Consider the following 27,944-nt stretch of genomic DNA (forward strand, 5'->3'; position numbering starts at 1 on the left):
GGACCTCCTATCCTTTTCATCCAATTCGCTCGACAGATGGGGAATAGGACCACCATCTGCCTGTTTTTGGATGGTGGTGGGTGTCAACGGACATGTGTCCGCTCCGCTGACATCGGCCGCTCCATAGAAGAGACTGCAGGGTCGGATCAGGTCCGCCTGAAAAACTGACAGGTGGACCTGATTGGATCGCCCATGTGAAAGCGGCCTTAAGCCCCATACACACGGTAGGACTTTTTGACAACAAACTTCAAAATGAGCAAGTTTTCAAAAAAATTCTACTGTGTGTACACTCCATCGGACAAACTTTTTTGGTTTTCATCGGACAAAAGTTCGCTCTGAAAATGGACAAACTTTTCAGCAACAAAAGTCCGATGGTGTGTACAGAACTCCATTGGACTTTAGTCCAAAGTAAAAAGGCACATGCCCAGAACCAATGTTAAAATCAACCAACAATATCAGAAGTTGACCAAAGGGTGGCAGTAGAGAGCAGAAAAATCACGTGATTTTGGGAAAGTTTGCAGGAAAAGTCCTGCCGCGTGTATGCTATGGGTGTGTCGGCCAACGCCCTTCAAACAAAAATCCACGGAAAAGTTTGTTTGAAGTTCTACCGTGTGTATGAGGCTTTAGACTTTTCAAAAGCCCAGATCTGACTTCAGTAGAGCAAACAACCAGGTTGCCCATGAAATCTGACCCTCAAGGTGACCTCCCACCCACCAGGGCTGAAATACAGGACACCCTAAGCTAGGGTTGCCACCTCATCCCTTTAAAACAGAACACATATTAACCACTTCAATACCGGGCTTTAAAACCCACCTCCTTCCCGGGCCTATTCTGGCACTTCTTTCCTACATGTACAAATCCTCATTATTTTGCTAGAAAATTACTCAGAACCCCCAAACATTATATATGTTTTTTTAGCAGACACCCTAGGGAATAAAATGACGGTCATTGCAACTTTTTATCTTGCACCGTATTTGCGCAATAATTTTTCAAACGGCTTTTTTTTGTAAAAAAAATGGTTTCATAAATTAAAAAATAACAAAACAGTAACGTTAGCCCAATTTTTTGGTAAAATATGAAAGATGATGTTACGCCGAGTAACTAGATACCTAACATGTCACGCTTTAAAATTGCGTACACTCATGGAATGGCGCCAAACTTCGTTACTTAAAAATCTCCATAGGCGACACGTTTTTTTACAGGTTGCCAGTTTAGAGTTACAGAGGAGGTCTAGTGCTAGAATTGTTGCACACGCTCTAACGCACGCGGCGACACCTCACATGTGTGGTTTGAACGACGTTTACATACGTGGGCGGGACTTGCGTGTGCGTACGCTTCTGAGCGCGAGCTACCGGGGACAGGGGCATTTTAATTTTTTTATTATTATTTTTTCTTTTTTATTTTACTTATTTCTTTATTTTTTACACTTTTTTTTACATTTTTTTTTTTCAATCGCTTTTATTCCTATTACAAGGAATGTAAACATCCCTTGTAATAGGAATGTGTGTGACAGGTCCTCTTTAAGGAGAGATGCGGGGTCAATAAGACCCCACATCTCTCCTGCAGGCTGGAAAGAATGAGATCGTGAAAAAAAATTCACAGATCTCATTCAAACTAGCCGCAATTGCGGTTTGTTTACTTACGGGGACCCGGGCGTGACGTCATCACATCGCGCCCGGGCCTCCGACGGTCATAGAGATGACTGGTGACCAGATGGTCACCAGTCTTCTCTATGGCAAACATCCGGCGGACGGCGATCATCTCTCCGGGCCCCCGGTGGGACGGGAGAGCCCGGAGAAGCACCGGATGGCGGCGGGAGGGGGGGGATGTCCCCTCCCGCCGCCTGTAAGAACGATCTAGCGGCGGAACCGCCGCTATGATCGTTCTTACGGTGCGCAGGATCGCCGCCGCTAAAAAATTATATCTCAATGATGCCTCCGGGTGCAGGCATCATTGAGATATCCCCCCCGCAAAGCCCAGGACGTCATATGACGTCCACCCAGGATAACAGGTCCCCGTTTTGGACGTCATATGACGGCGTGCGGGTGTCAAGTGGTTAATTACACAGGTTCTGTGGCTAATTTAATGTCGATAGGGCACCAAGTGAGTTTAATTAGCACCTTAATCAGCCAGAGAACCTGTGTAATTAATATGTGTTCTGTTTTAAAGGGATGAGGTGGCAACCCTACCCTAAGCACACCACCAAGGAACTCCGTGTCAGTCAGCCAGGCCCCAGAGAACTCTGAAAAGGAAATAAAATGTAGTAAACTTAACCTACTGCAGCATGGACACAAGACAATGGTTAAAAGCTTACCTGTATTTTTGGTGCAACAAGCGCTTGTCGCTGCCAGAGATGCTGTCTGTCCCTGAGTTGATCATAGCAGAGTGTCCAGTTGAGGAAAGCTTCCAAAATTGCCTTCTAGCATTTACACCACCTTGCCTTAGAGGCTTGGCCATTAGAGGTACCAGAAGGTCCTAAGAAAGAGGTGGCAACACTGGAATCCTTAAAGTGTAGTTTGTTTATTACATCCAGAGCTTTTTTTCTCAGAAAATAGGTGCAGGAACTCAACCACGACCCCGTTCAAATTTCACAAACAGTAGAAGGGTCTTAAGGGGCATTAAATACCAGAATTGCATTACATACAGAGTTCAGAGTTCAAGGGGTTACAAAGCTGTCACTTGTAAACACAGAAACCAGACTTCTGTGTTTACAAGTGATTGTGGTGAGCAGGCACCAAAGGGTCTGAGCCAGAGGTAGTGGAACTCAGTTCCCCCAAGTTCCCCCTGAAAAAAAGCCCTGAATACATCAAAGAGACAGTAAAACAATAGCGCTGATGCGTTTTGGTAGAAGCCTTATTTAAATGTGACCAATAAACTACACTTCAAGGATTCCAGTGTTGCCGGCTCTTTCTATTGCTTATGTTGTTCGGGTGTGAGAGGACACAGAGCATCGGCACCTGTGAGTGGATGCTGTGCATGGATTGGGTTGTCACCGTTGTGACTGCTGTTACTACGTTATCTTTCATACCAGAAGGCCCCCCTGCACTTTTGCAGCCCTGGAACCAGGATCTAGTGCAGGCAGAACAGAAGTCCCACCAAATTCACGCTGTATGTTTGCAGCCCTGGAACCAGGATCTAGTGCAGAGCCAGGAGGCAGCAGGGGTCCCCATGTAATGTTCACCTAGGTGGGGAAGTGCTAAGGGGAGAATTAGGAGAGAAAATATTATTTTCATGGGTAAAGGTCTGCTTTAACTTATTAGATAGAGTTCAAATATGTAAACTATTATATTTAAAGCACGGCTACCGGGGGGGGAGGGGCTTTGCCTGAACTGTAAGTTTAGTCTATAGGAGAGTGGGGCTCTGCCTGAGCTGCAAGTTTAGTCCAGAGGAGAGTCAGGCTCTGCCTGAGCTGCAAGTATAGTCTAGGGGAGAGTGGGGCTCTGCCTGAGCTGCACGTTTAGTCTAGGGGAGAGTGGGGCTCTGCCTGAGCTGCACGGTTAGCCTAGGGGAGAGTGGGGCTCTGCCTGAGCTGCACGTTTAGCCTAGGGGAGAGTGGGGCTCTGCCTGAGCTGCAAGTTTAGTCTAGGGGAGAGTGGGGCTCTGCCTGAGCTGCACGTTTAGTCTAGGGGAGAGTGGGGCTCTGCCTGAGCTGCAAGTTTAGTCCAGAGGAGAGTCAGGCTCTGCCTGAGCTGCAAGTATAGTCTAGGGGAGAGTGGGGCTCTGCCTGAGCTGCACATTTAGCCTAGGGGAGAGTGGGGCTCTGCCTGAGCTGCACGTTTAGTCTAGGGGAGAGTGGGGCTCTGCCTGAGCTGCAAGTTTAGTCTAGGGGAGAGTGGGGCTCTGCCTGAGCTGCAAGTATAGTCTAGGGGAGAGTGGGGCTCTGCCTGAGGTGCAAGTTTAGTCTAGGGGAGAGTGGGGCTCTGCCTGAGCTGCAAGTATAGTCTAGGGGAGAGTGGGGCTCTGCCTGAGCTGCACGTTTAGCCTAGGGGAGAGTGGGGCTCTGCCTGAGCTGCACGTTTAGTCTAGGGGAGAGTGGGGCTCTGCCTGAGCTGCAAGTTTAGTCTAGGGGAGAGTGGGGCTCTGCCTGAGCTGCAAGTATAGTCTAGGGGAGAGTGGGGCTCTGCCTGAGCTACAAGTTTAGTCTAGGGGAGAGTGGGGCTCTGGCTGAGCTGCAAGTATAGTCTAGGGAAGAGTGGGGCTCTGGCTGAGCTGCAAGTTTAGTCTAGGGGAGAGTGGGGCTCTGGCTGAGCTGCAAGTATAGTCTAGGGGAGAGTGGGGCTCTGCCCGACCTGCAAGTTTAGTCTAGGGGAGAGTGGGGCTCTGCCCGACCTGCAAGTTTAGTCTAGGGGAGAGTGAAGCTCTGCCCGAACTGCAAGTTTAGTCTAGGGGAGAGTGGGGCTCTGCCTGAGCTGCACGTATAGTCTAGGGGAGAGTGGGGCTCTGCCTGAGCTGCACGTATAGTCTAGGGGAGAGTGGGGCTCTGCCTGAGCTGCAAGTATAGTCTAGGGAAGAGTGGGGCTCTGCCTGAGCTGCAAGTATAGTCTAGGGGAGAGTGGGGCTCTGGCTGAGCTGCAAGTATAGTCTAGGGGAGAGTGGGGCTCTGCCTGAGCTGCAAGTATAGTCTAGGGGAGAGTGGGGCTCTGCCTGAGCTGCAAGTTTAGTCTAGGGGAGAGTAGGGCTCTGCCTGAGCTGCAAGTATAGTCTAGGGAAGAGTGGGGCTCTGCCTGAGCTGCAAGTATAGTCTAGGGGAGAGTGGGGCTCTGGCTGAGCTGCAAGTATAGTCTAGGGGAGAGTGGGGCTCTGCCTGAGCTGCAAGTATAGTCTAGGGGAGAGTGGGGCTCTGCCTGAGCTGCAAGTTTAGTCTAGGGGAGAGTAGGGCTCTGCCTGAGCTGCAAGTATAGTCTAGGGAAGAGTGGGGCTCTGCCTGAGCTGCAAGTATAGTCTAGGGGAGAGTGGGGCTCTGGCTGAGCTGCAAGTATAGTCTAGGGGAGAGTGGGGCTCTGCCTGAGCTGCAAGTATAGTCTAGGGGAGAGTGGGGCTCTGCCTGAGCTGCACGTTTAGTCTAGGGGAGAGTGGGGCTCTGCCTGAGCTGCAAGTATAGTCTAGGGGAGAGTGGGGCTCTGCCTGAGCTGCAAGTATAGTCTAGGGGAGAGTGGGGCTCTGCCTGAGCTGCAAGTATAGTCTAGGGGAGAGTGGGGCTCTGGCTGAGCTGCAAGTATAGTCTAGGGGAGAGTGGGGCTCTGCCTGAGCTGCAAGTATAGTCTAGGGGAGAGTGGGGCTCTGCCTGAGCTGCAAGTATAGTCTAGGGGAGAGTGGGGCTCTGGCTGAGCTGCAAGTATAGTCTAGGGGAGAGTGGGGCTCTGCCTGAGCTGCAAGTATAGTCTAGGGGAGAGTGGGGCTCTGCCTGAACTGCAAGTTTAGTCTAGGGGAGAGTGGGGCTCTGCCTGAGCTACAAGTTTAGTCTAGGGGAGAGTGGGGCTCTGCATGAGCTGCAAGTTTAGTCTAGGGGAGAGTGGGGCTCTGCCTGAGCTGCAAGTTTAGTCTAGGGGAGAGTGGGGCTCTGCCTGAGCTGCAAGTATAGTCTAGGGGAGAGTGGGGCTCTGGCTGAGCTGCAAGTATAGTCTAGGGGAGAGTGGGGCTCTGCTAGGGTGACCACATTTCCAAACTGCCATTCAGGGACACCCCCCCCCCCCCCCCAAAAAAAAATACGTTTTTTTACATATTTTTTTGCCAGTTTTGGGAGCAGGGGCGTATCATGAAATCAGCGGGCCCGTGACAGGGGACTGGGTGACAGGGGACTGGGTGACAGAGGGCTGGGTGACAGAGGGACAGAGGACTGGGTGACAGAGGACTGGGTGACAGAGGACTGGGTGACAGAGGACAGGGTGACGGGTGACAGGGTGACGGGTGACAGGGTGACGGGTGACAGGGTGACAGGGTGACAGGGGACAGGGGGACAGGGTGACAGGGGACAGGGTGACAGGGGACAGGGTGACAGAGGGCTGGGTGACAGAGGGCTGGGTGACAGAGGGCTGAGTGACAGAGGGCTGAGTGACAGGGGAGTGGGTGACAGAGGGCTGGGTGACAGAGGGCTGGGTGACAGAGGGCTGGGTGACAGGGGGCTGGGTGACAGGGGGCTGGGTGACAGAGGACTGGGTGACAGGGGGCTGGGTGACAGGGGGCTGGGTGACAGGGGGCTGGGTGACAGGGGGCTGGGTGACGGGACTGGGTGACAGAGGGCTGGGTGACAGAGGGCTGGGTGACAGGGGGACTGGGTGACAGAGGGACTGGGTGACAGAGGGACTGGGTGACAGAGGGACTGGGTGACAGAGTGACAGAGGGCTGGGTGACAGAGGGCTGGGTGACAGGGGGACTGGGTGACAGAGGGACTGGGTGACAGAGGGACTGGGTGACAGAGTGACTGGGTGACGGAGAGCTGGGTGACAGAGGAGCTGGGTGACGGAGAGCTGGGTGACAGAGTGACTGGGTGACAGAGTGACTGGGTGACAGAGTGACTGGGTGACAGAGGAGCTGGGTGACAGAGGAGCTGGGTGACGGAGAGCTGGGTGACGGAGGGACAGGGTGACAGGGTGACAGAGGGACTGGGTGACAGAGTGACTGGGTGACAGAATGACTGGGTGACAGAGGGACTGGGTGACAGAGGGACTGGGTGACGGAGAGCTGGGTGACGGAGAGCTGGGTGACGGAGAGCTGGGTGACGGAGAGCTGGGTGACGGAGAGCTGGGTGACAGAGGGACAGGGTGACAGAGGGACTGGGTGACAGAGTGACTGGGTGACAGAGTGACTGGGTGACAGAGGAGCTGGGTGACGGAGAGCTGGGTGACGGAGAGCTGGGTGACGGAGAGCTGGGTGACGGAGAGCTGGGTGACAGAGGGACAGGGTGACAGAGGGACTGGGTGACAGAGTGACTGGGTGACAGAGTGACTGGGTGACAGAGGGACTGGGTGACAGAGGGACTGGGTGACAGAGGGACTGGGTGACAGAGGGACTGGGTGACAGAGGAGCTGGGTGACAGAGGAGCTGGGTGACAGAGGAGCTGGGTGACGGAGAGCTGGGTGACAGAGGGACAGGGTGACAGAGTGACTGGATGACAGAGGGACAGAGTGACAGAGGAGCTGGGTGACAGAGGAGCTGGGTGACAGAGGAGCTGGGTGACGGAGAGCTGGGTGACGGAGAGCTGGGTGACGGAGGGACAGGGTGACAGAGGGACTGGGTGACAGAGGGACTGGGTGACAGAGTGACTGGGTGACAGAGGGACTGGGTGACAGAGGGACTGGGTGACAGAGGGACTGGGTGACAGAGGGACTGGGTGACGGAGAGCTGGGTGACGGAGAGCTGGGTGACGGAGAGCTGGGTGACAGAGGGACTGGGTGACAGAGGGACTGGGTGACAGAGGGACTGGGTGACAGAGGGACTGGGTGACAGAGGGACTGGGTGACAGAGGGACTGGGTGACAGAGGAGCTGGGTGACGGAGAGCTGGGTGACAGAGGGACAGGGTGACAGAGTGACTGGGTGACAGAGGGACTGGGTGACAGAGGGACTGGGTGACAGAGGGACTGGGTGACGGAGGAGCTGGGTGACAGAGGAGCTGGGTGACGGAGAGCTGGGTGACGGAGAGCTGGGTGACGGAGAGCTGGGTGACAGAGGGACAGGGTGACAGAGGGACAGGGTGACAGAGGGACAGAGTGACAGAGGGACAGAGTGACAGAGGGACTGGGTGACAGAGGGACTGGGTGACAGAGGGACTGGGTGACAGAGGAGCTGGGTGACGGAGAGCTGGGTGACGGAGAGCTGGGTGACGGAGAGCTGGGTGACGGAGAGCTGGGTGACAGAGGGACTGGGTGACAGAGGGACTGGGTGACAGAGGGACTGGGTGACAGAGTGACAGAGGGCTGGGTGACAGAGGGCTGGGTGACAGGGGGACTGGGTGACAGAGGGACTGGGTGACAGAGGGACTGGGTGACAGAGGGACTGGGTGACAGAGTGACTGGGTGACGGAGAGCTGGGTGACGGAGAGCTGGGTGACAGAGGGACAGGGTGACAGAGGGACTGGGTGACAGAGGGACTGGGTGACAGAGGGACTGGGTGACAGAGGGACTGGGTGACAGAGGGACTGGGTGACAGAGGAGCTGGGTGACAGAGGAGCTGGGTGACGGAGAGCTGGGTGACAGAGGGACAGGGTGACAGAGTGACTGGGTGACAGAGGAGCTGGGTGACAGAGGAGCTGGGTGACAGAGGAGCTGGGTGACGGAGAGCTGGGTGACGGAGAGCTGGGTGACGGAGAGCTGGGTGACGGAGGGACAGGGTGACAGGGTGACAGAGGGACTGGGTGACAGAGTGACTGGGTGACAGAGTGACTGGGTGACAGAGTGACTGGGTGACAGAGGGACTGGGTGACGGAGAGCTGGGTGACGGAGAGCTGGGTGACGGAGAGCTGGGTGACGGAGAGCTGGGTGACGGAGAGCTGGGTGACAGAGGGACAGGGTGACAGAGGGACAGGGTGACAGAGGGACTGGGTGACAGAGGGACTGGGTGACAGAGTGACTGGGTGACAGAGTGACTGGGTGACAGAGGGACTGGGTGACAGAGGGACTGGGTGACAGAGGGACTGGGTGACAGAGGGACTGGGTGACAGAGGAGCTGGGTGACGGAGAGCTGGGTGACGGAGAGCTGGGTGACAGAGGGACAGGGTGACAGAGGGACAGGGTGACAGAGGGACAGGGTGACAGAGTGACAGAGGGACTGGGTGACAGAGGGACTGGGTGACAGAGGGACTGGGTGACAGAGGGACTGGGTGACAGAGGGACTGGGTGACAGAGGAGCTGGGTGACGGAGAGCTGGGTGACGGAGAGCTGGGTGACGGAGAGCTGGGTGACGGAGAGCTGGGTGACGGAGAGCTGGGTGACAGAGGGACAGGGTGACAGAGGGACAGGGTGACAGAGGGACAGAGTGACAGAGGGACTGGGTGACAGAGGGACTGGGTGACAGAGGGACTGGGTGACAGAGGAGCTGGGTGACGGAGAGCTGGGTGACGGAGAGCTGGGTGACGGAGAGCTGGGTGACGGAGAGCTGGGTGACGGAGAGCTGGGTGACAGAGTGACTGGGTGACAGAGTGACTGGGTGACAGAGTGACTGGGTGACAGAGGGACTGGGTGACAGAGGGACTGGGTAGAGAGAGATTATACAGTCCAGATTACAATTTGCAGGGGCAGCAAAGGTGACAGAGAAAGGGGGGTGCACCATGCAACCCCCCCCCCCTCTCTCACTGTCACCTCTGCTGCCCCTGCAAATTGTAATCTGGACTGTATAATATCTCCCCCTATTGCATGGTCAACCCCCCCTCCCCTGCACCTACCTTTTCTGCCCCTGCTCCAAGGATGGCCGGCGCCGCGGCGCAGCGGAAGTCGGGACTCGCGGGAGGTCGGGACTCAGGACGGGCGGCGGATCGAGTCCAGCTGAGCAACCGAGGCCTGGAGGGGAGGAGGAGGAGGTCTTGGTCTGTGCCGCTAACGGTGAGTGACTCACTGCCTGTTACGCTGCTGCTCTCTCTGCAGCAAGAACCGCGGCTGGCCGTTGGAGGAGGAGGAGATGGGGGTGGAGTCGGAGCCGCAGAGAGAGCGGGACACTGCGGTGACGTCACTGGTTGCTACACGCCAAGCGGGGCTTCCCTAGCAACCAGTGATTTAGAATCATTTAATTACAGCTGCAGCAGCGGCAGTGAGTGTGGCAGGCAGTTGATTCCGGGACTCTCCATTGTCCCGGTTTGAAGGCTCCCGGGACACGGGACAAAAGTGTATATTACGGGACGATCCCGGGCAAACCGGGACACGTGGTCACCCTAGGCTCTGCCTGAGCTGCAAGTATAGTCTAGGGGAGAGTGGGGCTCTGCCTGAACTGCAAGTTTAGTCTAGGGGAGAGTGGGGCTCTGCCTGAGCTGCAAGTATAGTCTAGGGGAGAGTGGGGCTTTGCCTGAGCTGCAAGTATAGTCTAGGGGAGAGTGGGGCTCTGCCTGAACTGCAAGTTTAGTCTAGGGGAGAGTGGGGCTCTGCCTGAGCTGAAAGTTTAGTCTAGGGGAGAGTAGGGCTCTGCCCAAACTGCTAATTTAGATCTAGAGGCATGGAAAAGATTTACTGATCTTCTGCTCAGCTAGGCTGCCACACCCACCCCACCATCTTCTCCCCCATGATCACCAGTGGTCTGGAAGAAGACTGATAGGGTCCATAGCATTGGATGTGATGATGCTGAGAGACAGTCCAGTGCTGGAGCATGATGGACTGTCGCCTGCCAGGGGAGTGGAGGATCAGGTAAGTAACAGTGCTTTACCTCTCCCATAGACTAAAGTAGCAGTTAACCCCTGCAATGCAGGCAAAGCCCCGCTGTGGGAGAGCATTTTCAGATTTTCCGAAGTTGAAAAGCAATAATGATGTAAATTATTATGGCATAAGTGCTGGTTTACACTTGTGGTTGGGAGGATGGGGGGTAAAAGCCCGATAAGCCCTGGTTTTACTACCCCACCTTCCAGCAGCTCCCCTAAGGCCCCTTTTCACACATGATTTTGATGCGGCTTGAAGCAATGACCGTGTAATCTTGAGATCTATGGACCTCAAGTCGCATCAAAGTCGTACTAAAGTAGTGCAGAGGGACTACTTTGAAGTCGCTCAGATACAAATGGTACTCATTAGAAATCATGGGGTAGCACTTGCCATGCGACTTTGCAGTCCCAAGTCACAGGACAAGTCACACAAGTGTGAAAGGGGCCTTAAGCTGCAAAGCCAGGGATGTACACAAGCCGCGGCCGCACGGCTTTGCAGCATATGGCCTGTGGAAAGCCGTTTGAACGAGGAACGATTTGTAGCCCTTTGCCGCAAGAGTACACAAGCCCTAAACTAATTATAGGATGAAGGCAGATGGAAGCCTCCACATCCCAAGAGGCTTCCTGTACAGCTTCTAGTGCCCATGTGCTGTCAGAACGGTGGGGGTGGGGTCAGGCTACAGGCTGAGAACCTCTGACACTCCCGGAAGTGTCGGAGGTTGCTCAAAGCTAAGTTCTTAAAGATAAAAAAAAAAAGAAACTTGACATCAAAGAGCTTCAGTGGGTGTTTATTAAATACTAATGCTTATGTGAAGGCTTCAATGTGTATTGGGAACAGCCCCAGGATGAGTGAGTGGTGCTTTTTGTGAACTAGGACGTCTCTGACTAAACATTGCTTTTTCCGGTCTGCACCCTATGCCCCGCCCACTCTTCAGCTCAGTCACGCCACGTGATAGAAGCATCACCGAAGGTCCTTCACTCCACGTGAGGCTCAGTAGTCTGGTCACATGATCGTGATGTCATCGCAGGTCCTACAGCACACAAGGATTTGGCAGCTTGTGTAGTAATCCACGTGCAGGTATTTCCTCTGTGTGTGTTCTGTCATTGCCCTATCAGTGATGTCTGTCTCTGCTGCTCTCTCTTCTTTTGTACCTGTGCATGTTACATTGTATTTAATGCCTTTAGAGGTTCTCATCATTTTCCTGTGATGCATGCTTTGTGTAACCCCCACGATACTGACCACAATCCCACTCTTCTAGAAAGCAATTCTGCACAAGCATCTCATTGTTAGCAGTGAGAAGTAGATGGTGGGAGTGTACCAATCCTGGAACAGACAGAATCTGGAGCAGCTGTGCATAGTAATCACCTTCTAGCGTCAGCTTGTTCGGCTCCTTTCACGGAACGAGCGTGTTTCTGCGTCTTGTATTCAGGGCAGCCCATTGAAACTGACGCACAAAAAACACAGTAAATAGGCGCACCCTTTTGAAAAATTGTGCCGCACCAAAACGTATTGGTACATTTACATGGTACGCATCGCTGTGCGTCGCAGGAAAGAGCGCGATTTTGTACATGTTCACACGATACGCAAATGTGAACCTAGACTTCAAAGGGAACTACAGCTAACTTGTCAAACTGCAAACAAGCTTGTTTGTTACTGCTACGTCTCTTCTGCAAAATGCAAACCTGCCTGCTCGCAGTTTTCTACTAGGGAGGAGCTCCGGCGTGTTCGCACACTCCACGCGCAGAGCCCACCAGGAAGTCGGCACGGCGCTGCACTAATCACAGGCAGTGAGACATTTCCCGATCTCTGCAGCTGCATGTCAGGACAATGTCTCCCTGGCTGTGATTTGCGCAGCGCAGTTCCGACTTCCTGGCGGGCTCTGCACATGGAGTGTGCGAACACGCCGGAGCTCATCCCTATTTTCTACCAAGTTCAGCTGTGCCAGAATTACTCCTGCACGACAGGGTTGCCACCTCATCCCTTTAAACCTGTACACATATGAATTACGTAGGTTCTGAGGCTGATTAAGGTGGTAACTCAACTTGGTTCCTTATCTGCATTAAATTAGCCTCAGAATTTGTGTAATTCATATGTGTTCTGGTTTAAAGGCATGAGGTCCTATCCATGTATGTATGCAGTAGGGTTGCCATTAACCCCCCCAGGGAATGACGAGGCTGAAAAATGAGGCAGCCGAGGGAAAGGTTGCAGCAGCCAGTGAGGTATGTAAACAACATATGAAGGTGAGTATTTTGGGGGGTTTAGTTCTGCTTTTGAAAGCAGATTGGTTGCCATGCAAAGCTACTCCAGATTCTGTCTGCTTGAGTTTTAGGCCCCTTTCAGACTGAGTGGACTCCATCAAGTGGATCCGCATTGTCAGTGGTTATCTCTCTGCTAAGCCTTTCTGAGCAGGCAGATGACAGGTCTGTGGGCACAATGCTATGCAGAGCGGACACAGACACAACCCACTGTTCTCTATGGTGCAATAGGATGGAAACTGACTGGCATCTGATCCGCCTGACCAGTGGGGCAATGGATCCCCCATACATCTGTTTTTAGAGGACAGGATCAGATGCCGGCAGGTGTCAGCGGACACATGTCTGCTAACATTCACCACTCCATAGAGTGCTATGAATGGTCCGATCAGGTCCACCTGAAAAACCTGACACCCGAATACAATCTGTCGGTGTGAAAGGGGCTTTAGTAAACTCCCCTCCATGTGTGTTCGTTATCTGACAACATAGGGAAAATGTACTGAATCGGGTTCAGCTGTAAATAGTACCCAATCGGCTTCTAACTTCAGCTTCCTCAAGTTGCTTTGTCATGTCAAATCGCATGTAAAAAATAGAGCGTATTGCCCACAATGGCACCATCCGATTTCCCAAAAGTAGTTTCTGCACTGCTTTTGGTGACTTCAGGGAGCGGTTGTAATAGACATCTATGCAGGAACCCGCACAGATGTCTGTCAAATTTCCCCCTAAGTTGGACTGAAATGCCAGTTTGAAATCGTGCGAGTTCAGCTGAAAGCTGAATTAGTCCTTGTGCACGCTGGGTGTTTAGCCCTGGTGTGTGAGGCTTTGCCATTTGGGTGGGGACAGAAGGCACAGGCACACCATACAGCCCCACTGTGGCAGCTTGTCAAACTCTTGTGAGAGGCTGACGGCTTCTTGCAGCTGGATGATGCATCAAGTGTTACTTTTGTTTAGGGCAGCATGCACCCATGGATGAATGACCCAAATGCACATTGCTTGCATTCCAGGCATTGGGCTCTGGGTATACAGATTCGTATTGGGCCATTGAGCAGAACTGAGCAATGCTTTTATTTCACTCTGTTTTTCACAAGTTTACTGTACACTTTTGTTGCAGTAATCCGTGTAAGAAGATCTCATGGCATCCCTGAAGGAGGAGAATATATTACAGGCTAGTAGTGTGGGAGAAACCAGGAAGGCTTCAAGTCTTCAAGAGGATTCTGAGATCGTAGAGGAAAATGGACATGATGCCAAGAGGTTTAAGCCTGACGATGAAGAGCAGGCAAAGAAGTATCCCAAGAAAAAAGTGGTCCTGCTTCTGGCATATTCTGGGAAAGGATACCATGGCATGCAGGTAAACAGAGCAGTGCTGCACATACAAACAAGTTTATTATCTTCTACTTACACACAAATGTTTATTAATATAGAATGTTTGTAAGGCTGTGAGTGCAGCCACTTATACATTTCTACCAGCAGATTTGTATTTCCTATCCATGCAACAAATGCCATCTTTGCACTGTAGTACTATTAAGCATAATTCGTACATACTTCAATAGAAATAGACTGTGTGTATATATAAAGGGTATATGTGTGTATACATACTGTATATACACAGGTCCATATGTATTTGAACACAGGCACAACTTTCATACTTTTTGGCTCTGTATGCTATCGGCTTAAAATTAAACAATCCAAATGCGTTTGAAGTGCAGACTGTCAGCTTTAATTCAAGAGGTTGAACATAAATAGTTTCCTTCAAAAGCTCCTGGGTTGCTTTTGCAGTGTGTTTTGAATCATTGTCCATCTGTTTTGTCGTCCAATCAACTTTGCTGCGTTTTGGCTGAATCTGGGCTGACAGTATATCTCTAAACACTGCATAATTCATCTGGATGCGTCTGTCTTCTGTCACATCATCAATCAACACCAATGACTCAGTGCCACTGGAAGCCATTCATGTCCATGCCATTACACTGCCTCCACCATGTTTTACAGATGACTTTGTGTGCTTTGAATCATGAGCTGTTTCAAGCTTTTGCCACACTTTTTTTTCCCCAAAGATGAGGATGGCTACCTTTTTAATAGCCTCTCAAACCCTTTTGTGTCAACTTGTGTGCATGTTATCAGGCCAAAATCACCAGGGTATGTAAACTTTTGATCAGGGTCATTTGGGTAGTTTCTGTTGCCATTATGATTTAAAAAGAGTAAACACAGTTGATTGATAATACATGTCTTCAGGCAAACACTAACCATGAGTGAAAGAAATGTATTTGTGTTATTCATATTGTCTGAAAAAATGGCCAAGAAATCATAAACTTATGAGCATGACTATTTGTGTGTGTATATCTCTCCATCTATACTTTTTCTGTGTAATTGGATAGTTGTAGGTAGTTCTTCAGACACAGTATATCACTTATTTACCTTGGTGCATTGAGCTCTACGGATCCGATCCCCACCGGTGTCCCGTGATTGGGTCACAGAGCTGAAGAACAGGGAGAGTTAAGTGTAAACAAACCTTTCCCTGTTCTTCCTAGTGGCACTGTCAGTGATCGTCTGTTCCCTGTCATAGGGAACGACGATCAGTGACGTGCCACGCCCCCCTGCAGTAAGAATCGCACACTAGGGCACACTTAACCCCTACAGCGCCAACTAGTAGTTAACCCCTTTACTGCCAGTGTCATTTTCACAGTAATCGGGGCATTTTTATAGCACTGTTTGCTGTAAAAATTAAAATGGTCCCAAAAATGTGTCAAAATTGTCCGATGTGTCAGCCATAATGTCTGTCACAATAAAAATCAATGATCGCCACCATTACTATTAAAAAAAATAAAAATAATAAAAATGCCATAAAACTACCCCCTATTTTGTAGACACTATAACTACCGTATTTATCGGCGTATACCGCGCACTTTTTTGCCCTAAAAATCAGGGCAAAATCGTGGGTGCGCGGTATACGCCGATGCCCGCTTTTCCGCGCCGAGTTTGAATATCGTGCCGACATATACCGAGCGCAGTACACTCGTGTATTGTCGGGCAGTCTCGGCTCCTCCCGCGCTGACATCCTGGACGTACAGGATGTCAGCGCGGGTAGCCGAGCATTGCCGACAATACACGAGTGTACTGCGCTCTGTATATGTCGGCGCAGTATTCAAACTCGGCGCGGGAAACGAGTGGGGAGGACACCCGAACCCGACGAAGAGGACACCCGAACCCGACGAAGAGGACACCCGAACCCGACGAAGAGGACACCCGAACCCGACGAAGAGGACACCCGAACCCGACGAAGAGGACACCCGAACCCGACGAAGAGGACACCCGAACCCGACGAAGAGGACACCCGAACCCGACGAAGAGGACACCCGAACCCGACGAAGAGGACACCCGAACCCGACGAAGAGGACACCCGAACCCGACGAGGCCACCGCGCAAGACACCAAAACTGTAAGTACAAAAAAAACTTTTTTTCCACAGGATTCGGGGCAACTTTAGGGGTGCGCGGTATACGCGGGAGCGCGTTATACTGCGATAAATACGGTAGCTATAAATACCACCAACAGAAAGCTCTATTTATGGGGAAAAAAAGGACACCAATTTTGTTTGGGAGCCACGTTGCACGCCCGCGCAATTGCCAGTTAAAGTGACGCAGTGCCGAATTGCAAAAAATGGCCTGGTCCTTTAGCTACAAAATGGTCCGGGGCTTAACTTATATTTAGCCTAAACTTTGACTTTAAGATTAATAGTACCATATTTTTGTCCCATTGTGTGTTATTGCAGCGAAACGTAGGTTCTTCACAGTACAAAACCATTGAAGATGAACTTGTGCAAGCACTCCTTCTATCTGACTGTATTCCTGAGAATCATGCCGAACACATGAAGAAAATGTCCTTTCAGCGGTGTGCACGCACAGACAAGGTGAGCATTGGACATGAACAGGAAAGCTTTTTCTTTTCCATTCCTTTCCGACTTGTTCGAGATTTGCCAGTTCATTATCAGCGATGAAACCCCTAATCTGATAGCTGATCCCTATTAGTTACACAAAGTAGTAAAAGGCTTGCATAACTAAACCTACGCAATGTTTTTCTGTCCCAAAGAACAGGTGGTGGTGGGACTCTATCTTGTTTGCAGCTTAGCCACATCATGTTAGTTTTCTTTATGCTGGTCATGTAGCAAGAGATCAAAGGTAGCCATAAGTTCAAGTGTTTTCAGTAATTGCTCAAAGAAGATCATTTACCAAAAGACCAAAAAACTTCTGTCGGGACCGGTCATCCTTTTTGTTTTACTGTTTATATATTTTTTTATTCGTTTTCATTTAGTTTTTTTTCGGTGTAACAAAATATATGCAAATTGGGAAAAAATTTTTTTTTCAAAGACAGTATTTCTTTAAAGTCTTGGTATGTCCCAGAAAAAATGAAACATTGTATGTGAACTTTTGTTTTCTGAGTTATCACTGTATTATCAGGCGAATAATGAAATACAAAACTGGCTGTAGTCCATAAGGGGAATTCAGATACGAGAGCTGAAATGATTAAAGCGGCCATACATGGATCAAAATTCAGCAGGGAGTGGCCTGAATTTTAATTCCTATATGGGCAGGTTGGTTGAGCAGAAGTTGATCTACTGATTTCCACGCGTAATCGGCACCGCTGATCAGTGTATTTTGATGGCGGTGAAATCTTCCTGCTGTCAGAATACAAAGGCTCAGCGGGAGCAATTTTTAAATTTGACATAAAAAATAACAAGTAGGGGAAAAATAATTAAGAGAAAGGCTTTTCCTTTTTATTTATTTTTTCTTAATGTAATTTAATGTTGGTATTATAATCACGTAATATGTGCAATGGCATTACAGCCAATAGAATTTTACTTTTTTTTTTTTGCACTTTTGTTTGACAAAAAGCATTATTTCCCAAATCGTCTTTTAGGACAGCACCTTTGAAAGAGCATAGCTCCACCCATTTATCCAGGAAACACTGCAGTCACTGCTTTAAAGACTGGACACTTCCACCATGACCTCAGTTAGTGTTCCTTTGCCAAGGTGGAAGCGCTGCAGGGGTGTGCTACACTCTCTCAAAGTGGGGAAAGTGAGAGCATACCTATGGTGTTTGTCTTTGTTTTCAGGCCAAGCCCAGCACCCCCCTAACGGGTGGGGGGTGCTCAGGTGTCTTCCTCTCTCTAAGCCCGGCGAGGGTAGAGGCTGCTTTGAGTCCCACTCTCACTAGAGGTGAGGGTATGGGCGGGTATGGGCTGGGAATGCGAAAGCCGGAGAAACAGTGCCAGTGTCTCATCCCTCCACTCGTTCTGGGTCCCGGGTGGCGAGCTACATCACTTCCGGGACAGGACTTCCGGTGGTGAGTGGCGGCTCCCGGTTGGAATGGAGGTGAAGGAGGCCCCAGCTGGTGCGTTTCCGGTCCTTGTAGCAGTAAAAGAACCAGCAACTTTGATTAAAAAGCATCTGGACGTCCACTGAGCCTTTGCGGACATGAATCCAGAGGAGGCGGTGGCATGACCAGGAGCCACAAACACCAGCCAGGTCCAGGTAAGCAGGGGCAGAGGTCCCTGTTTTTATTCACTTTGGGTCATGTATGGTTCAGTCTCTTCCTCTCCTAGCGGGGGGAGGGAGCCTGCATCACTCTCCAGAGGTTACCGCATTAGGGAGAGTGATCAGGATAGGGACGCTGTGGGGTTTGTCACAATCTGTGGGCCCTGATGTTTGGTATACTTATGTGGTCTGGTCGGTTGGTGGCTTGGTGTATTTCAGGCAAAGTTCAAGGAAAAGACCAAGCACTCCTCCCCACCCCTTGTCCCTCCTGTAAAGCTACGCTTGGGGATTATTGGACCAAGGCGTTATGTAGAACCTGTATAGCAGATTTAGTCAAAGAGGAAACGTCCTCTGGGGCTTCCAACGACCCAGCCCAATGATTTGCCCAGTTCTTTCCGAAAAGAGTTGGCGGACACTTTTCATTTGTTCCAATCTTATCTGGATAAACATCCGGTTGCACAGCCTAGCAGTAGTGGTAATTCACCATCCTGTCCTTGCCTGTCTGCTTCTGCACCCAGAGAGGTCAGCGATTAGGAGGAAGAGGGGGAAGGGACTCAACAGGATCAGAGGGGGAGGAGGAGGATGAGGAGAAGAAGGAAGCTTCTTCCTCTCGTTACAGGCTGTCTCTGGAGGAGGTGGACGACCTGTTAAAGACCATCCATATCACCCTGAACATTTAGAAAGATAAGACATGTATCGGGGAAGTTAAGCACCGGGTGTTTCTGGTGCTCAAAGTCCTGTCAGAGGCTGTAAAAAAGGAATGGAAAGATCCTGAAAGGGGTCCCCTTTTTCTTAAGATTGCTTGAAAGGAGATTCCCTTTTGACGAGGATAGTGCTCGGGTCTGGAACAAAAGATCTAAGCTTGATGCGACCACCTTCCAGGTTTCACGAAATACAGAATTGGCGTTCGAGGACATGGGGTCCTGATGGACACCATAGATAAAAAAGAAGATTCCCTGTTAAAGAAGGCCTGGGACTCAACACTAGCTAACCTCAAACTGGCAATGGCGTTAACTGTAGTAGCCAGGAATCTTGGAGCACTGGTTAGAGCAGTTAAAAGACCATATTAAGGCGGGGACCTCCTGCAAGGATCTGCTTGACACTCTGCCTGTCATACAAAAAGAGGTTGGATAAGTGGCAGACGCCTCTGCAGAATCTGTGAGAATGTCTGCAAGATCTTTGTCTCTAGTCATTTCGGCATGTAGGACGTTGTGGGTTAAGACCTGGTCGGGAGATTCTGCCTCAAAAGGTGAAGCTGTGTGGTCTTCCGTTTGAGGGAGATCTTGTGTTTGGCCATGACCTTGACGCAGTTTTAGACAGAATGGCGGACAAGAAGAGCACCTTTCCAGGCAAAAAGAAAGTAACCCATCAGGTTAATAATTTTCGTCCTTTTTACCAAACCCAGTATACTAAGGCTGAATACAAGAGACCCTGGAGATCTCGGAGAGGTTGAGGCAAAACAGGATTATTGTTCTGACCACCTAACAAGCCCACCAAAAATCTGATGGTCTTTTGACTGGGGAGGAAGAATAGAGTCCTTTTTGTTCCCTTACAGCGGAAGATGGCAACGTCCAGTCCATTTGTCCTCAGGGTGATATCAGAGGGCTACAGGCTGGAATTCTCAGGGACCCCGCCAAGTCATTTTTATCTAACTCGGGTTCCCCGAGGTCAGGAGAAATCTCTGGCAATGACTGCTCTCCTGCAGGAAGTGATCATCGCAGTTCCCTGGGAAGAGGAAGGACTAGGGTTCTATTCACACATTTTCTTAGTCAAAAAAACATCTGGGAAACAAAGTATTAAACAAATCTATTCGTTACAAGAAGCACTTGGGCTTTCACACTGGAGTGAGAGGAGAGGCACTTTACAGGCGCTACTTTTAGCGCTATAGCGCCTTTAAAGCTCCTCTGTGTGAAAGCAGCCTTAGAGTTTGGGCTGGCTTCTGAACAGAGAGAAGTCGAACCTGGTCCCTTCTCAGATAATAATAATAATCTTGGGTTTAACCATCGATTCTGTGCAGTGGAAACAATAATAAAAGTCCAGAAGAGTTTATCAATTGCAATCCAGGCAGCCATGTCAACGATGGGCCTTCTCACAGCCTTGATCCCAGCGGTTCAGTGGCCCACCCCCAATGTTACGGGTGTCATTGGAGAAACAAATCATGATTCCCTCTCGGGTCAAGAGCAAATTTAGGTGGTCGAGGAGGTGGACCAATTTAAGCAGGGGCCTTTTCTGGCAGTGAAAAGGTTAACAGTGGACACAAGCATCTGGGGTTGGGGCACCCATCTAGAACAGTGGTTTTCAAACTGGTCCGGGGGTGCTGGATTGCGGGCCTTTACTTGCTTTTATCTGGCCCTTGGGGTGCTATTCCATCTACTGACACCATTATTCGTCCCACTGACACCATCAAAAGGGCACACTTCCTTCCGCTGACCAGCAGTGGGGCAGTACTTCCTCCCACCGACACCAGCAGTGGGGCAGTACTTCCTCCCACCGACACCAGCAGTGGGGCAGTACTTCCTCCCACTGGCCCTATTTTGGCCCCCCTAAAGTCTGAAAGACAAACTGGACCTTTTTGTTTAGAAAGGTTGGAGACGCCTGATTTAGAGGGTCAGATTGCCCAAGGATCTTGGACAAACAAGGAGACCAAGAGATCCTCCAAATGGGAGCCATTCTCCTAGGACTTTGATCATTCAAGGAAATCATCAAGGGCCACCATGTCCAAGTATTATCCGACAATGCCACGGCTGTAGCCATCATCTCAAAGCAGGGAGGCACAAGAAGCAGGGTTTGCTGCTCTCTGCCCTTCAGATTCTGACATGGGCAGAGGCCAATCTAGCCTCTTTGACAGCGGTACATCTAAAAGGCAGCCTAAATCAGGTAGCAGACTTAAGCAGGAGACAAGTGCTAGAATCAGAATGGAGCCTGAGCACAGAAGTCTTCCACATGCTAGTAGACAGATGGCGAGCTCCCCAGATCGACCTATTTGCATCACAGGAAAATAGAAAAGGTGTTGGTTTACGTCTTAAAGACAGGACCAAGGGGGAGGGTCTGGATGCATTGGCTCAGCCTTGGGCCTTCCGCTTGTTACATCCCCCCCCCCCCCCTTTCAGATGATCCCTCTAGTACTCAAAAAGTTACAAAAGGAATCCACAAGTCTGATTCTAGTAGCCCCCTTTTGGCCCAAGAGGGCATGGTTCTCAACGCCACAGAAGCTGGTAGTAGAGTGATACTTGTTTCTACCATTGCGGAAGGACCTACAGAGTCGGGTCCCCATGCTTTATCCCAATGTAGGACATCTCAGGCTGGCAGCCTGGATACTGAGGAGAAAATCCTAAAGAAAAAGGGTTTGTCCGACAAATTAATTTAGACACTGCTAGATGGCAGGAAATGGGTCACAATTTATTTCAAAACATGGAAATGTTTCAACTCCTGGTGCATGTTAAAACATTTTTATCCACAGGAGGTAATTTTCGTTCTTGAGTTCCTCCATGAGAGAATGGAGAAGGGTTTGGTAGCCAATACGTTGAAGGTTTAGGTGGTCGCTTTGTCAGTATTCATAGAGAAACAATTCTCGGGACCCATTGATCGTTAGGTTTTTTTTTTTTTTTAGGGGCATAGGCCAGTGTCGTTAATTTTTCCCAAATTAGGTTTTTCAGGGTTTGACTAAAAGACCTTTTGAACCGCCTGAGGACGCTACAATTAAAAAAAAAAAAGTTAAAACTAGCTTTATTGGTAGCCGTTACATCAGTTAGAAGGGTCAGTGAGCTGCAGGCCCTGTTCTATTTATTGAACCTTTTTTTACTCCTTTTTTTTTTTTTTTTTTCTCCAGACCGGGTAGTTCTGAGGACAGACTCAGTGTTTTTGCTAAAGGACTCTTCTGTTTTTCATAGATCACAGGAGATAGTCCTGCCAACTTTCTGTCCAGCACCATCCTGTCCTAAAGAAAGGGCATTTCACAGTTTGGACGTAAGAAGATGCTTGTTACACTATCTTGAGGTTACAAGGGGATTTAGAAAATCAAATTCTCTGTTCGTTCTGTTCTCGGGTCCGCATAAAGGTTGCAGTGCCTGCTTTGAATGGCCATCAAGGAAGCTTATGGGGCTGTGGAAGTAGAACCTTCCGCAGCGGTATTGACCCATTCAACCCGTGCTGTGGCAACATCCTGGGCAGAATGAACTGGTGCTTCACCAGGACGAATCTGCAAAGCAGTCACATGGACGATTTTCTCCCCTTTCACCTGCCACTATAGGATGGATTTGCTCTCAGCCGCTGAGCAATTGTTCGACAGGCAGTGGTCTTGCCCTAGAGTAGGTACTCGCTTATCTCCAGGTGCTGTCCTAAAATACGATTTGGGAAAACCTTAGTTAGACTTACTGGTAATGGTATTTCTAGGAGTCTTTCAGGACAGCACCTATGACCCTCGATTGTGATTTTAAGGTGGTGGTGTTGCTATGTTATGTTTTTATATAATTTCAGCATGGCTGGAGCTACTGGATAACAACTGAGGCCATGGTGGAAGTGTCCAGAATTTAAAGCAGTGACTGCAGTTTCCTGGGAAAATGGGTGGTGCTAAGCTCTCTCTCCAGGTGCTGTCCTGAAAGACTCCTAGAAGTATTGGTAAGTCTAACTCAGGTTGTTTATGAATCTTGGTTTTATGTATAAAGATGTTATATATCACAATGGCTAAATCCTTGTCTGCTTGTGATGTTCAGCAAGGAAGGAACTTCCCATACTTTTTACCATTCTAAGTAGTCGGAATATGTTTTATTCGTATACATTTTCCTTCTTTCTTTCATCTGATGGTCACTGGCCCCAAGTTTCCTTACCTGAACCCTCATTGGATTTAGCGCTGTTCACGTCTGCAGCTCCTCTCTCCTCTCCCTTCCTGGTCACACAGGAGCCCTTGGCTCTTGCTGCTGTCAAAGCCGGTAACAAGGGGGTGGGGATAAGCCCGGCTGTCTATCTAGAGATGCAGACAGCAAAGCTTTGAGGTGTGCCCCCAGAAGAAGCAAAGTGAAGGAACTTGCTGGCCCACTCCCAGAACAAAATTAAATCGGGTTGAGTGCTGCTCAGCCATACATGTGATGCTTTGTATTTGCATTAAAACAAAGATTTCTCTGACTGGCTAAGATTGCAGTGTCATCTTGCCCGTCCCTCTACCTTAGCCAATAGGAAGCATTGTATTTATTCATAGAATGCAAACCTCCATGTGAATACCTGAGCAGAACTTGGCCTGACTCGATTTTGTTCCAGGAGTGGGACAGGAAGTTCCCATTCCACTGCCGTAACACAGAGCTGAATACTGTATGTAGCTGAAGCTTTATACTGCACTCCCAGCCACTACATCTGTCCTTGATGATAAAGAGTTGGTCCTAATGGGCTATTTAAACTTCACTACAAACTTTAAAAAAGATAATGGGGGATATACTAAGTTTGATGAGAAGGAAGTTTGGGACATTATAAGGTGGATTTTAGAGTTCAGCTTTCATAAATTTCTTCTCTTTTCCTTTTTTAGGGAGTTTCTGCTGCAGGACAAGTTGTATCATTGAAGATTAGGCTGATCGATGACACAGTAGAGAAAATAAATGGTCACCTCCCTTCACACATCAGAGTGCTGGGTGAGCAATCTCTTCTTTTGGAAACTTTTTAATGACTATCTTTTTTTCCCCCCCTCAAACTATGGAAATCTGTCAAAGCCGATTTACACAGTTTACTATGTTTTAAGCAAAGGATGGACTAGCAGTTGGCACTGCAGCAGTCTTCAAAATCAAGCAGCTGTTTGGCGCTTACATGGCTAGTTAGGAAAAAAATATTTCGATCTAGCCCAACCCTAAATGGGTAAACCTTTAGAATAAAAAGCAGACGGGTGCTGGAATTTTTTTTATTTTTTTTTTTATTGCTGTTTTCCAATCATTTAGAATTTAAGGTGGGTTTTGCATACTGTGTTTAAAGCTAACTGCAGCTTCAATCATTGTAATGGACAAGTTTTGATACATAATTCACATTTTATCAAGACATTTTCCCAGCACTTGTGAGGGTTAGTCAGACAGTTATTGGTTAGGGCTGTAACGGTTGTACCATGTGTGATTATTTGCATTGAGAAAGGTGCATCACCTAATGTATGCAACACTTTTTTTTTTTTGGTCCATTGAGGGACGAAGGCAGTCTTTCACTTTTTAAATTGAAATGTTTCCTACAAGAGGACAGGACACTGGCAAATGATAAAAACGGTAGGCCAGCTCAGATTTACCCTTCCTACCAGCATTCTAGAAGGATGCACATATTTGAAAAAGAGGAACCTAAATTTTCTAGTGCCTTTTTTTTTTTTTTTTTTTTTTTAGTTAAGACTCTCCTCTACATTGCTGTCAGAGCTGTTTTCTGCAATTGTAGCTATGCTTCAATTGATATTTAAAAGAAAAAGATATTTTATCACTGCTGTAATTTCTTGGTTATAAAACTTTTAAGGCAAATGGTTGTCTTCCGCCTTCCTCCTTTCGTTCCATAATAAAATATTGGATGATTAGAAAAATTAAAAAAATAATTTTACTTTTCTAATTCTGATTTTCTATTTCAAGGTTTAAAGAGAGTGACAGGACGCTTTAACTCCAAAAACTCTTGTGATGCTCGGACTTATTCCTACACACTGCCTACTTTTGCATTTGCAAATAAGGACCATGAAACACAGGATGAAAGTTTCCGACTTAGTCAGGAAACATTGAACAGAGTGAATGAACTGCTTTCCCTATACAAGGGAACTCACAATTTTCATAATTTCACCTCGCAAAAAGGGCCCAAGGACCCCAGTGCAAAGCGATACATCATGGAGATGCACTGCGAGCCTCCATTTGAACAAGGAGGGTTGGAGCTGGCTGTAATTAAAGTAAAAGGCCAAAGCTTCATGATGCATCAGATACGGAAGATGATTGGGTTGGTTATTGCAGTGGTGAAAGGATATGCAGCTCCTTCCATTATGGAGCGCAGCTGGGGAGAAGATAAAGTTGACATTCCCAAAGCTCCTGGCCTGGGGCTGGTTTTGGAGACTGTTCACTTCGAGAAATACAACCGTCGTTTTGGCAATGATGGCTTCCATGAGTCTTTAGACTGGACAGAAAAAGAAGGGAACATTGAGGCCTTTAAAAAGGAGCACATCTATCCCACTATCATCCAAACAGAAATTGAAGAAAAGTCAATGGCAAGCTGGCTTGCAACTTTATCTATACATGACTATGAAGCTTCTTCACAGCAACCAAATGACCATAAGGTAACTGATGAAATGTTATATACTAGTAGTTGTCAACAGTCCAACAAGGCAGCTTATATTTGTTTTTTTAATCCGATTTTCTTGATCTGAAATTGTTGATTCTCAGTATTGTTGTTTGCATTTTTCTGAAAGTAATTCCTTGCAGTTGAGAAAGTATGTTGCATAATAAATATATACCCTTATCTCTAGATATGATCTATAACGTAGTCTCATGACCAGGGAAAGGACCCTGTGCCTTGATCCATGGCAATGCAAAGGACCCTATGCTACCCCCCCCCCCCCTTTCCCAAGCCCTGCTAGGCAAAGGGGATCTAAATACAAGTCCTGGTTAAAAAAAAAAAACAACCCAGAAGGTTCACTTGTTATTTTGTATAAAAGTACCACGTGGTTGTGGGTTAGATTGGGATTGGGTTATGCTTATTTATAGAAATAGGATTTACACAGAGATGTCATGGTCTCTGAGCCTATATGGAGTAATGCATTTCTATGCAACTGGGTAATCAGCATTTTTATAGCCACATGGGAGCTCATCATTCCACTACCATGACTGAACACAGCTGCTTTGTAGTCTCTGCATGTTATGCATGTGCGAAAGCCGTCTATATAATCGGCCTGTAACATGGTTGGCGGCCTCATGTAATTTTGGTGTCAGTCTTTCACTTTCTTTTGTAACTTGGCACCAGTCTCTAACCGCTTTATGTAACATTGCTGCTGTCCCATTATGGCAGTAGTAAAAAATGTGAGGTTGGGGGTAGTCGGGTAGTTCACTTACTTTTAATGTGCTTTCTTTATTTTGCAGGTGGGGGACGCTGCAGTTGATCAGAGTGATGATGGAGGGGACTCGGACTGAGAGTAGTCCAACCCATTCTGCTGCTAGAAGATGTAGAGATTTGATGATCTCTGGCATGTTGACTCAAGTCAACGTGTACTCTGTTTATTTAATAAGTTAATGTAAACTGCAGTGAAATTGTGCAAAGTGCAGTGACCCATGGTGGCCAATCAAATTTTACTAGGTTCATAAAGATGAATTTTAACTATGGGTTACAGCTCTTTGCATTGGAATTGTACTTTCCACTGCCTTAAAGAATAAGCGACCCTTCATGTTTGTTTTTAACCACTCGCCCCAAAAGATAATTCAGCCCTTTATTTTATGACTTCCTGTGGATAAGCTGAAGAAATGCCCCATACTGTCTTCATGGGTATAAGAGAATTTGATGCCAATGGTTACAGGTGTTTGTTTTTTTTTGTTTTTTTTTATATAAGGAGACTGAGATATCAACTGTGATTTCAGAGTATGATGTTGCATCATCGTAAATGCAGCAATACATGTACATGTCCATGGTTTTTCTTACTGTGCCTTTTTTAAAATGAAGATTTCATAAAAAAAAAAAAATGCCTGTGAATTATGTCACAGTCTTGCAGTATGGATGGTTTAGCAGGCTTTACTCCGATGATAAAATCATCTAGGTTGGCCTCATCAGACATTGCATAGAAACATCTTACAGTTTGATTGTAAATGTATGTGCCTAGTTCTGCTGCTAATTCATACACTTTGAAGAACTGTGAAAAAACAAGCTTTACAGAAATTAAACTCTTCCAGTTAACAGTCTGTACACAATTTTGTTTTAATAAAAATTTTTTGGACTGCTTGACTTTCATGTCTTGTTTTGTGAAGTTAAGAAGACTGTAGAAACAGATAATGCCTATAGCAGCAGGGGTAGGCAACCTGGGGCCCTCCGGCTGTTGCAGAACTACAAGTCCCATCATGCCTCTGGGAGAAATTGTAACTGCCAGCCTTGCAATGCCTCATGGAAAATGTAGTTCCACAACAGCTGGAGGGCCCCAGGTTGCCTACCCCTGACCTATAGTAATCTGAATTATGTACTTTATGAACCTTCTTGGACTCTTATTATCCGCATGTATCTGAGTCTCCTAGCCAGCGGTCCCAGATTTTATTATATTTGGCTGGACAACCTCTATTAATGTACATATATTTCTTATAAGGTTACATTTATCTCTGCCCTCCACTCTGAGAAACGGGGGGGCAGCGGCCTCATCCATCTCCTAGCTATGATTTTCCTGGCCGAAAATGATTAGTGAGTGAGAGACTTGTAAAGCGCAACACATGCGAACTGAATCGCCTCTGGGTGCTGTATCCATTTCATGGGTAAGGAACCCCTTGACCTCAGAAGAGATGGGTTTTAATCTTTCTCCTGAAGGCCAAGTGGTCCGACTCCAGTCGGATGATGGTTGGTAGTGCATTCCACAGGCGAGGTCCCTGGACTGCAAATCTTCGATCTCCTTTGGACTTGTATCTGGCTTTGGGTATCTGGAGGAGGTTTAAATTGGTGGATCGCAGAATGCGATTGGGGTTATGGGCTTTTATTTTTTCGCATAGATATTGGGGGGCGTTTCCTTGAATACATTTATGCATTAGGCACAGTGCCTTGAAAGTGATTCTGTCTTTTACTGGCAACCAATGAAGGAATCTCAGCGAAGGTGAGATTGATTCCCATGTTTTTTTTCCAGTCACTAGTCGAGCGGCCGTATTTTGAACGACTTGTAGACG

At 48.5% G+C, this 27,944-nt stretch overlaps 1 protein-coding gene across 1 annotated transcript; it reads left to right on the plus strand.

The window, feature by feature from the left end:
- Window positions 1–11,244: 11,244 nt before the first annotated feature.
- Window positions 11,245–27,027, plus strand: PUS1 (pseudouridine synthase 1). Its single transcript, XM_040347680.1, has 6 exons — window positions 11,245–11,412; window positions 13,699–13,935; window positions 16,353–16,490; window positions 23,630–23,732; window positions 24,690–25,375; window positions 26,175–27,027. Exons 2-6 carry the CDS (start codon window positions 13,720–13,722, stop codon window positions 26,223–26,225), a joined length of 1,194 nt encoding a protein of 397 aa, XP_040203614.1. The 5' UTR covers window positions 11,245–11,412; window positions 13,699–13,719; the 3' UTR covers window positions 26,226–27,027.
- Window positions 27,028–27,944: the final 917 nt, after the last annotated feature.

The sequence above is a fragment of the Rana temporaria genome, chromosome 1 (genome assembly GCF_905171775.1).
Source record: "Rana temporaria chromosome 1, aRanTem1.1, whole genome shotgun sequence".
NCBI classification, from domain to species: domain Eukaryota; kingdom Metazoa; phylum Chordata; class Amphibia; order Anura; family Ranidae; genus Rana; species Rana temporaria.

Coding starts and splice junctions, on each gene's coding strand:
- PUS1 (XM_040347680.1), top strand. CDS start 13,720: ATGGCATCCCTGAAGGAGGAGAATATATTACAGGCTAGTAGTGTGGGA. Junction 23,733..24,689: donor TTCACACATCAGAGTGCTGG/GTGAGCAATCTC, acceptor TTCTATTTCAAG/GTTTAAAGAGAGTGACAGGA. Junction 25,376..26,174: donor AGCAACCAAATGACCATAAG/GTAACTGATGAA, acceptor TTTATTTTGCAG/GTGGGGGACGCTGCAGTTGA.